The following is a 12,245-nucleotide window of genomic DNA, read 5'->3' as shown; positions in this document are numbered from 1 at the left end:
GCTGACGCCCAGGGGCCCCACTCAATCAGGGGCCCCCGATTTTGACGGTGGAATGCAATGATTGGTGTTCCTAGCTGTCAGTCAAAAACAGCTCATTCAGTTTCGTCTAGCGACTGTGTACTCCTGAGCGGGGCTCGAACCGACGTTGCCTGTGTGAAAGACCAGCATACTACTAGTTGACTGGCTTCTATTACTCTCGCACAGACATACATGCGCCCGTCACGAAGGAGATGTAGTCATGAACAACATTATTTTTTAAATGGGTGATATTTTTCCATTGTTGCTGTTGAAGTTGAGGTTGAGGGGGAGGCCCCCAAAATCCCCTCAGCCCTGGGTTCCCCCCGTAGGTTAGGGCGACCCTGAGCCCACCGCACTATTTGAGGAACACTGGGCTAGTGTAAACGCTTTGATTCGCACCTAAGCTGTCACTCCTTTGGTGTTATTGGAAGAGGTTGGTCTGGGCACGACACAATTTCATACACACGCAAAGTCCGGGAGTTTGCAATGAAACAGCGGAATAGAAGTGAGAGGGGGATGTAGAAGGGATCATTCAGCACACCATGAAATTACCTAGTCTCAGGTTGAGTATGTAATCCGTATATGCGCTCTCCCCTCCGCCTGCAGACCTTCAGCTGTACCACAGCGAGACACTGGAGCTGATGCTGCAGCGCTGGTCCAAACTGGAGCGAGACTTTCGCATGAAGAGCGGGCGTTACGACATTAGTAAGATACCGGACATCTACGACTGCATCAAGTACGACTCGCAGCACAACGCCTCGCTGGGCCTGGAGGAAACGCTGGAGCTCTTTCGCCTCTCCCGCGCCTTGGCCGACATCATCATACCACAGGTGAAATGGGCCGCCTACATCGTTGTAAATCACGTACACACGTTTTATTAAGTGTGTGCCGATCACGCCTAAAGACAGTTTGCAGCAGGGTTTAAAAAAAAAAATCACCCTCTCTTTTGTGTCAGTGTCTGTCCACGCCTGTCTCTGACAGAGTGTACCTCCATAAAACGCTTTTGTGCACCTTATTTACGGTTTCCAGATGCCATATATGGTGGCCGTGTACACAATGGTCTAATTAGCTGGGACAGGTCAGAGGTGGTGTCATGTGCAGGAAGGCGGTTTTACCTTTATGACACAGGTGTCAAACCTGAGGCCTGTGGCCCGCGAAACCTGGAAATAATGTGCCTCAGTAAAGCACTTCATCTTTCTTACTAAACATATTCGTTCTTTCAATTTTAATAGAGAAATTGCATGTACTGCATACAATCACATGTCTTTTAAACTTCTGACCATGCAAAAACATTATTTTAACACAGCCGTGTCCAAAGTCTGGCCCGCAGCTCAAGTTTTGTTGGCCCGCAGCATATTTTTTGGATTAAAAAATAACAGTAAAAATGTAAATAAAACAGTAAATTATGAAAGACATGACAACAGATGTTTTTTTGTTTTCTAAATATTAAATACATTTGGTCAAAAGTTCCCCTAACAATGGAGCCTATTGGAGCTGTTCAGTTCTGCCTATAGAACCCCTAAAAAACATCAAACACCTCCATTAGGGGTGGATATACATGATAGGTCATACAGCATCACTTACTGTACAATGTCTGCTGTCTGGGATGCTCATACATTCCCGTTTTGATGAAAAATGTCTCATAATCCTTGCAAAGAAAGGGAGTGGGGGGGCGGTGGAAAACAAGCACTTTTTGTGTCGTTGTCGCCAGTTCCTGCTGAAATAAGCAGGGGGCGTCCATGAAAAAGATGATGCTTGGATGGCAACATATGTTGCTCCAAAACCTGTATGTACCTTTCTGCATTAATGGTGCCTTCACTGATGTGTAAGTTACCCATGCCTTTGGCACTAATACACTCCCATACTATCACAGATGCTGGCTTTTAAACTTTGCGCCTATAACAGTCCAGATGGTTCTTTTCTTCTTTGATCCGGAGGACACGACGTCCACAATTTCCAAAAACAATTTGAAATGCGGACTCGTCAGACCACAGAACACTTTTCCACTTTGCATCAGTCCATCTGAAATGAGCTCGGGCCCAGGAAAGCCGGCTGCGTTTCTGGTAGTGGAGGCCCTTAGGGATATTTTCGTTCACTTTTGTCTAAAAGCGTCCAATTTGGCACAGGTGTAGCTCAGGGCATACTTAAATGATTTAGCTAGGGCGCCCGCGCCGGTGACCTTTGGGGTCGCCATAGCGGCAAATCAAATATGGCCGCCACTTGTAATAGCTTTTGTCTCTAACATTTGAAACATATGAGCTACAAATGTAAACTTGGTGTCTATTTCATGTGTTTTGACAATTAGAAATGTGTTGGAATGCTCATTTTTATTTTTGGGTGTGTCTAGACCCCTAATTTGCATATTTCCAAGTGGCGTTTTGCTATTCTGAAGACATTGGACGTAACTTGGGCACTGTTATGAGTAAAACCTGGTGCAACATGCATGATTCCTTTCTAATGTTTATATGAAATGTCGGGGGGGTCGGCTGTGGTTGTGACATCTTGAAGACTACTTTTTGGCTACTTGCGGGGGAGGCCACGTGGAGGCTGTCTTCTCTCCCTTTTTTATTTTTATTTTTTATTTTTTGGGGGTGTGGGGTTGTTTGTTGTTTTTGTTCCCCAATTACTTGACAAAAGCTGCACCAAGTGTGCGCATCCAGGTTAGTGTGCTGGACCCTCATTGTTGGTGCATGGCTTTGAGGAGTCCTGGTCCTTGAAGGACAATGTCATTGAATACTCTTAAATGTACAGGAACAGATACCGTAAGACAGTTGGAAGGTAAGGTGCCATCAAATTTGTGTCCTGGTTGTAAACAATACTTGTGTAAAACCAAGGCAGCCCTTGTCAACAAAAGTGCCTCATCTTGATCAATCTGGTTGGAATCATGGCCTCTAGCCACACTGTCTGCCACTTTTTGCTTGCTTGCAATGTACATATCCCTCCCTTTCTGGTGTATTTAATACAAGTGTTGATGTGATACCTGAACCATCATTCAATTGATCAATTGTGACATTTATACATGAAGGTATAGCATTCGCAATTTCAATAAAACCTTTGAGATCCTTTTCTAGCGACAAAAGTCCTTCGCTTTTGGGCGTTTGTAAGGGGTCATCAGACTGTAATTGGCAGAGACAACATAAGTCCCAATTGATGCTGCTGCTGCTACTATTACTATTAGATGATGTGGAAGCCATATTGTTTGATAATAGCTACACTGAAAAATGCATGACATGAAAATAAAGTTGATGATTTTCAGTGTTAGATTAGGCATGGAGAATGACTGTACATAGATAAGCTCTTCTGTATGATTTTCACATCAGGAGAAGTCAGGAGACACAACAGTAGCCTGTCGAGGGACCAAACTATTATCACACTGTGTGGATAACAGTGTCGAAGCCATTTCTGTAAGATACATTTCTGTTTCTGTTTCTGTTGAAACAGAAACCTATATTACAGGGGGGGGACACTGACTTTCTCTACTTTTAGGTTTCTGTTTCCGTTGAAACAGAAACCTATATTACAGGGAGGAGGGGGGTAACACTGACTTTCTCTACTTTTACTAATGTTACAATGAAATATATCTGTAGGTTTACATTCTATCTGTGTTGAAATATATGTGCAATACATTTTGGTAGACAATGGCTATGTTGTTAATATGGAAATTAAAGTGCTCTAATAAATAAATGATCATGAATCTGATCATTCCAGTATGTTTCTGATGCTCAAAAAACCTAAAATAGTTTGCCAAAAGTATCAAAAGTTAAGGTACACCTAATTTTTACATAGCCGCCATCTTGGAAATATGCTAATTAGAAGTCCAGACACACCCAATCATGAAGATGATTTTTCCATCATATTTCTAATTGTCAAAAAATATGAAATAGACACCCAAGTTTGGATTTGTAGCTCATCTGGTTCAAATGTAGAGGCAAAAGCGTGTTCAGGTGGTGGCCATATTGGATCAGCCGCTGTGGCGACCCCAAAGGTCACCGGCGCGGGCGCCCTAGCCAAATCATTTAAGTATGCCCTGAGCTACACCTGTGCCAAATTTGGCGCTTTTAGACAAAAGGGAACGAACACACCCTAAAATCTCCCTAAGGGCCCCCACTATGGGTGTTGTTGATAAATGACTTTCGCTTTGCATAGTAGAGTTTTAACTTGCACTTACAGATGTAGCGACGAACTGCAGTTACTGACAGTGGTTTTCTGAAGTGTTCCTGAGCCAATGTGGTGATATCCTTTACACACTGATGTCGGTTTTTGATGCAGTGCCACCTGAGGGATCGAAGGTCAAGGGCATTCAATGGTGGTTTTCGGCCATGCTGCATACGTGCAGGGATTTCTCCAGATTCTCTGAACCTTTTGATGATATTACGGACCGTTGATGGTGAAATCCCTAAATTCCTTGCAATAGCTCGATGAGAAATGTTGTTCTTTAACTGTTGGACAATTTGTGAGAAATGCTGTTCTTTAACTGTTGGACAATTTGTGAGAAATGCTGTTCTTTAACTGTTGGACAATTTGCTCACGCATTTGTTCGCAAAGTGGTGATCCTTGTTTGTGAATGAGTGAGAATTTCAAGAAAGCTGCCTTTATACTCAATCACGGCACCCACCTGTTCCAAATTAGCCTGTTTACCTGTGGGATGTTTCAAATAAGTGTTTGATGAGCATTCTTTAACTTTCTCAGTCTTTTATGCCACTTGTGCCAGCTTTTTTTAAACATGTTGCAGGCATCAAATTCCAAATGAGCTAACATTTGCAAAAAATAACAAAGTTTCCTAGTTCGAACGTTAAGTATCTTGTCTTTGCAGTGTGTTCAATTGAATATAAGTTGAAAAGGATTTGCAAATCATTGTATTTTGTTTTTATTTACCATTTACACAACATGCCAACTTCACTGGTTTTGGGTATCGTACATTATCCATCAATTTTTATACGTAAAAAATATATAATAATCAAATCCTTTGGGAATTGTATAATATACAACAATGAGGCGATTTAACATTAGAATTCTTATACAGTATATTCACTATAACAAGCGGCCCTTTGAGAGCAGCCATAACTGCAATGTGGTCCTGAATGAAAAGGAGTTTGACACCCCTGCTTTATGACGCCATGAAATGCTGCGACTTCAGAACGAGCATTCGAGCGGCTTTTTTCTCAGAAGGGTAACTAACAAACAAATTATTATTTTTTAATATATTTTTCTTATTAACAGACTCTAAGGACATATTTTACTGTTTGGACATGTTTTAAAGTCCCTTTTGCATCAAAAGAGATATTTTAAAATAGCGGTGTGAAAGGAAACTAATGTTTATGTTCGTCCTTCACACAGGAGTACGGCATCAGCAAAGCGGAGAAGCTGGACATCGCTCAGGCGTACTGCGTCCCCCTGATGAAGAAGATCCAGTTGGACCTGCAGAGGACACACGAGGACGAGGCCGTCAACAAGCTCCACCCCCTGTGAGATAGCCACAAAAGTAGCAGCCATTCGTTCGCAGCTCAGGCGAATGACGTGTCGTGTTTTTACGATATCCAGGTACTCTCGGGGGGTGATGTCCCCGGGTCGCCACGTCCGCACTCGCCTCTACTTCACCAGCGAGAGTCATGTCCACTCGCTGCTCAGCATCTTCCGCTATGGAGGACTGCTGGATGTACGCACTCTTTCTTTAGGTTTGCCACGCGGTCATAAGGTGATATTGGTAATATTTTTAACTACAATACAGTGAATTTTTAAAATATATTATAGCTGTAACAACACAATAAACAATACAACTGAAAGTGGCACGATTATTATCAGTATTTTACTTTATAGATTTGTATTATTTTAATACTAATTTGAGTGTTAACCAACAGTTTTACATACATATAAAAAATGAATGTCCTAAATCGTGCGTGCGTGTATTTGTATTTGTCCAGGAAGACAAAGACCAGCAATGGAACCAGGCCATGGACTACCTGAGTGCTGTGACTGAACTCAACTACATGACCCAGATAGTCATCATGCTGTATGAGGACAACAACAAGGTTAACGTCAATGAATATTAACGCTGTATAATAAAGCTATCCGCAGGGTACTACTGTACCCAGCTCACCAATAGTAAGTCAAATAAAAATACCTATTTTTGACAGTCTAGAGCCCCAGATTAAACCTCACATACTAATAAATAAAAATGAAAGATGATTGATAGAGCCTATGGAATCCGGACTTAAGAGTCACGGTTTAGCCTTTAAACTGGTCGTCAGTTAGGCTAGTAAAACAACGCTTCTGTTGTTAGCAAGGCAATATGGCTGAAAACTGTATCAGGATAAATGTTTTATGTTTGTCGGTATTGATAATTATTGATATTTTTTATGACCTTCTGAAAATAATGATTAGAAGAAAAATATATTAGATGAAAACATTTGTATTTCAACTGTAACCTTCCTCTGAATATAAACCCATCAGCTATCAAGGCAGAAAGGAAAGGAAATGTCAACACAAGCATGGAAAAGGCTTAATCAATTTAAACAACATTTTAAAATCACATGGAACACCCAACAAGAACCTCTTAAGATGAAGGTACAAAAATAAGGAATATGTGCAAAAATAATAAAATAGTGCAAAGTGTGAAAATGTAAACCTAGAGAAACCTGAGAATAACTTTTTTCTGCAGGTTTAGTGTTAGAAAGTTACAGTTGTGGTATACATATATTGCGATATATATTGATATCGTGTTATCGTCAAGCCCCAGCTCGCTCAGGCTGCTGTCAAAGAAGGCTACATCTCCATAATACACCACACTGCTTGCCTGTTATAGTTCCAGTACTTTTCTGCTAATCATATTTGGGTGATTACAGTTAGTTCCGAACTAGTTGTTGTTCTAAAGTATTCATTAGTAGCCAGCGAGAAGGAATATGTTTGACGTGACGGATTGTAAACAGGGGTCACAACACCGGAAGTGAGTTCTTTGCATGCATGTTAAAGAATTGTTTGTAAATTATCCAGAAAAAAAAAGCCTAAAATGCTGTGGTACATTACATGGGACATGTAAGAAGTGTAAAAAAAAAACAGCAAAAGAGGTTGGTAGATGGGAATGTGTCTAAAGGTGAAATATAGTGTAGAAATGCACCCAATTGCAGGAAATGCAGTCTTTATTTTTTATTTGGGATCAATTTTGGGCTGACAGACATTTTTCCTCTTTTTTTCCTCAATTGGTGCTCATGACCCTGATTATTATGAAAAAATTTATGTGATTGATTAAAAAGTGTCTAAATACCAATTCACAATTAGGCAGGGATCTACTGTATGGAACAACAGTGCCAAACTAACCTTGTTGTGTGCGTGTGTGTGTGTGTGTGTGTGTGTGCGCGCGCAAGCAGGACCCGTCCTCCGAGGAGCGTTTCCACGTGGAGCTGCACTTCAGTCCGGGGGTCAAAGGTTGCGAGGATGAGGAAAACGTTCCTCTTGGCTTTGGTTTCCGTCCGGCCTCTTCCGAGGTGCGTTTGTGTGCGGTTACTTACTTGCATTTTATGACTTCATGTAAGAGAAAATACGTTAAAAAACAAGACATATACTGTGTTGTTGGTTTTCTATGTCACATGACTTTAAACAATATTTAAGATGAGTTGTGGTCAAAAGGACAAAACTGGCGTATGGATAATTTGTTGCTAAGACCCGCCTGTACTTTGCAAAGATAGCGGCCATGTTTTCGTTTGTCAGTCCCCTAAAGTTGTGTAACACATTTCTCAGTGATTTGACTAAATAATAATTGACAGGGCACGTGAGATTAAATGTCACCGCATATGTATTCGTACTTACTTCTTGCTCCATTTCTGATAAGAATATAAAGACATATACTGCCACCCTTGGCGCGCAGCATTAGTGCGAGCCTAGGTTTAGTGCTAGATTTAATCCCTGGTCAGTGTTGTCAGGAAGGTTGGCCTATTTATGTTTTAGCTATGGTAAATGTGTTGTTTTTGCACAAAAAAAGGATTTAATATCAATCCAAGTTTGATTTACAAAAATAATTGTTCAAATTAAAAAATCATAGTGTTTTTTTTTTTTTAATTAAATGCAATTCTGCTTAGATCCCCAATTTAACCAAGCTACATAGAAGTGTTTGATTTTTTTAAAATGTATATTTATATGTGTATTGTGCTGTGAAAAACTAAAACAAAAAAACTAATAATGATAAAAAGATAAAGGATCAGAAGCAAAAGTTTAAAAAAACATTTACCTTTCTCAATATTTGCTTTTAAATGTTTTCTAAATTAAGTTTGATGAAGAAATCTCTGTTTATGTCATGACATTTATGGTGCAATAAATACAACAAAAAAGTTTTTAGAGGGGCTTGGATGTGATTTCTTCATTACAAAGGTTAAACAGTTGTTGTATTCGTTGTTTACTTGTTTTTAATATGGTTTTAAAAGAAAACAACAAGAAGCTCTCAACTCTTATACATGTATATGCTGCATTTAGAAATCATCAAGTAATTTACTGATTGCATCCCTTGATTAATGGGATAAAACACATTTAATAATGCATATTTTAGGAACAATATTTGGGGGAAAAAAAAATTCTGATTGCTTACCATACCCTCCATTCTTCATCTTTTTTTCTAATAAATGCATATCATCAACATTGAAATTGCACTTTTTACATGTGTGCATTATTTAAAAAAAATTATTTATAAAAAAAAAACTGCGCTGTTCACTGCCACACAGATCACGACACCCATGCCCCACCGCTGTCATGTGCGCTTTATTGCTTTAGCCGTAAGGAAACATATTTAAAGTTTGGGCACTCTATAGTGTATGGATTCTGTCAATTTTATTAGTTGCACTCATTAAACAATAAACTGAAGCAACAGTATATAATTGATTTCATTGAGTAGTTGTTGCAGCCCTATTCCACTCTTCGTGGTGCAATTACAATATAGTATAGAGAATATAAATACCAGTAACAACATAACCGTGCAAAGGAAAGGATATACAGTTTCCAAAATAGAATATATATACTGTTGTATTGAGTCATATTTGTCAATTCTTCTCTAAAGTGTTACCTTTTAAACTTTGCATTACTACATACTGTATATATGTATATATTTAAGTTAAGTACCAATGATCATCACACACACACTAGGTGTGGTGAAATTATTCTCTGCATTTGACCCATCACCCTTGATCACCCCCTGGGAGGTGAGGGGAGCAGTGAGCAGCAGCGGTGGCCGCACCCGGGAATTCTTTTTGGTGATTTAACCCCCAATTCCAACCTTTGATGCGGAGTGTCAAGCAGGGAGGTAATGGGTCCCATTTTTATAGTCTTTGGCAGGGGTCACCAACGCGGTGCCCGCGGACACCAGGTAGCCCGTAAGGACCAGATGAGTCGCCCGCTGGCCTGTTCTAAAAATAGCTCAAATAGCAGCACTTACCAGTGAGCTGGCATTTACAGAGAAACAAAGTGCTGCATTTTCCCTCTGTGCAGATGGTGCTGAAAGACAATGCTTCTGCATCTGAGGCTTTTGACAAAGTTGCAGAAAAGTACTCTCAGGTCATAAACAGAGTTGGGCAAGAGTTTGAGAACAGGTTTTGTGACCTGGATCATCTTGAGCCATGTGTGTCGTTCATTTCTAATCCTTTCATGAACGTGGACATATCATGCATTGCTGAGCAGTTAAGCGTAACATTCAGCCTGGATGCTGAACAGGTGGAGATTGAAATTGTAACACTGCAAAATGACCTCCACCTCAAAGCCCACCAGGCTGCACCAAACTTTTGGTGCCTTGTTGACACAGAAAAGTACAGTGGTGTATGCGTAGCAGCTATGAAGGTTGCAAGCCTGTTTGGTTCAACTTATCTTTGTGAATCAGCCTTTTCTGACATGAACTTCATCAAGAACAAACACAGAACACGCCTCACTGATGCACATCTGCAAGACTCACTCAGGGTTGCAGTGTCAAGTTACACACCAGAGTACAACACACTAGTTAACAGAATGTAATGCCAGGCTTCCCACTAACTGACAAAGAAACAGATAACAGATTTGGTGTCCAGTTCAAAGTGTGACATGATTTATTTAAAAATTTGAGAGTTGACTTTTGTATTTTACATGAGTTATTATTTGTACAAACATGGTCCAAAATAATTCATGATTTGTTAAAAAATGTTAGTGGCTAGCTAGTTAAAATGGGATATTGTGATTTCACAAGACTTTCTTAGAAGTGATCATTTGAAAATGTTCAATTTGAAAAATGTGCACTTAGAGAAAATGTAAAAATAAAGTGTTGCATATTGATATTTATCTGTTTCTATATATATTTATTGTGAGAAATCATTAAGATGATCAGTGTTTCAACAAAGATAAATATAATTAATTATTAATAATAACATAGAGTTAAAGGTAAATTGAGCAAATTGGCTATTTCTGGCAATTTATTTAAGTGTGTATCAAACTGGTAGCCCTTCGCATTAATCAGTACCCAAGAAGTAGCTCTTGGTTTCAAAAAGGTTGGTGACACCTGGTCTTTGGTATGACTCGGCCGGGGTTTGGACTCACGACCTACCGATCTCAGGGCGGACACTCTAACCACAAGGCCACTGATATATGTGTGTATATATATATATGTATGTATGTATGTATGTATGTATATGTATATGTTAACGCATTAATTACTGTTGCAACTCCACATCATCAGTCGAGTAAAACTAACCTATTTCACGATGGTTATATATGTATACATGCATATATACAGTCCTGGTCAAACGTTTACATGCACTTGTAAAGAACATAATGTCATGGCTGTCTTGAGTTTCCAATAATTTCTACAACTCTTATTTTTTTGGGATGGAGTGATTGGAGCACATACTTGTTTGTCACAAAAAACATTCATGAAGTTTGGTTCTTTTATGAACTTATGGGTCTACTGAAAATGTGACCAAATCTGCTGGGTCAAAAGTATACATACAGCAATGTTAATATTTGGTTACATGTCTCTTGGCAAGTTTCACTGCAATAAGGCGCTTTTGGTAGCCATCCACAAGCTTCTGGCAAGCTTATGGTTGAATTTTTGACCACTCCTCTTGACAAAATTGGTGCAGTTCAGCTAAATTTGTTGGTTTTCTGACATGGACTTGTTTCTTCAGCATTGTCCACATGTTCTCAATGGGGTTTAAGTCAGGAATTTGGGAAGGTCATTCTAAAACCTTAATTCTAGCCTGATTTAGCCATTCCTTTACCACTTTTGACATGTGTTTGGGGTCATTGTTCTGTTGGAACACCCAACTGCGCCCAAATCCTAACCTAAGGGCTGATGATTTTAGGTTGTCCTGAAGAATTTGGAGGTAATCCTCCTTTTTCATTGTCCCGTTTACTCTCTGTAAAGCACCAGTTCCGTTGGCAGCAAAACAGGCCCAGAGCATAATACTACCACCACCATGCTTGACGGTGTTCCTGGGATTAAAGGCCTCACCTTTTCTCCTCCAAACATATTGCTGGGTATTGTGGCCAAACAGCTCAATTTTGTTTCATCTGACCACAGAACTTTCCTCCAGAAGTTCTCATCTTTGTCCATGTGATCAGCAGCAAACTTTAGACGAGCCTTAGGGTGTCGCTTCTGGAGCAAGGGCTTCCTTCTTGCATGTTAGCCTCTCAGTCCATGGCAATGCAAAACATGCTTGACTGTGGACACTGACACCTGTGTTCCAGCAGCTTCCAATTCATTGCAGACCTGCTTTTTGGTGGTTCTCGGTTGACTCTTGATCATCCTGACCAATTTTCTCTCAGCAGCGTTTTATTTTTAATCGTTGCCGTGACAAAACTGTGCCATGCACTTTATAGAATATATCTTTATTGTCATTGTACATTGTACAACGAAATTATAAGCAAAACTAATACTTACCAACAATTGTCTGCACAAATACTCTTGGGACCTTAAGCTGCTTTGAAATGGCTCCAAGTGACTTTCCTGACTTGTTCAAGTCAATGATTTGTTTTTTCAGATCTGTGCTGAGTTCCTTTGACTTTCCCATTGTCGCGTTTGTAACCGAGTCTAATGACTGCATCACATAAGCCCTTTTTAAATGGTGTCATCAATTATAATCACTCACATGAAGTTAAGAGGCCATGCCATTTGATTGTAACTTTTCTACATCACCAAAATTGATAATGTATGTTGCTGTATGTATACTTATGACCCAGCAGATTTGGTCACATTTTCAGTAGACCCATAATAAATTAATAAAAGA

At 39.7% G+C, this 12,245-nt stretch overlaps 1 protein-coding gene across 8 annotated transcripts in view; it reads left to right on the top strand.

The window, feature by feature from the left end:
* LOC133646848 (inositol hexakisphosphate and diphosphoinositol-pentakisphosphate kinase 2-like) overlaps positions 1-12,245 on the top strand; it is a 62,105-nt gene that overhangs the window by 36,646 nt on the left and 13,214 nt on the right. For 6 of the 8 annotated variants that reach the window (XR_009825356.1, XM_062042688.1, XM_062042687.1 and 3 more), the window contains exons 19-23: positions 625-848; positions 5,356-5,483; positions 5,560-5,713; positions 5,940-6,047; positions 7,383-7,499. Coding sequence is in view for 7 of the 8 variants with exons in the window: in XM_062042688.1 (XP_061898672.1) it covers positions 625-848; positions 5,356-5,483; positions 5,560-5,713; positions 5,940-6,047; positions 7,383-7,499 (731 nt within the window). In the remaining variant the exon portion in view is untranslated. The remainder of the gene's footprint in view (positions 1-624; positions 849-5,355; positions 5,484-5,559; positions 5,714-5,939; positions 6,048-7,382; positions 7,500-12,245) is intronic. The other 2 variants (XM_062042689.1, XM_062042685.1) reach the window with 1 other exon arrangement.

The sequence above is a fragment of the Entelurus aequoreus genome, linkage group LG03, assembly GCF_033978785.1.
Source record: "Entelurus aequoreus isolate RoL-2023_Sb linkage group LG03, RoL_Eaeq_v1.1, whole genome shotgun sequence".
In the NCBI taxonomy this organism is placed as follows: Eukaryota; Metazoa; Chordata; class Actinopteri; order Syngnathiformes; family Syngnathidae; genus Entelurus; species Entelurus aequoreus.
The sequence above is the reverse complement of the archived record's forward strand: the minus strand, read 5'-3'. Positions and strand labels throughout refer to the sequence as shown.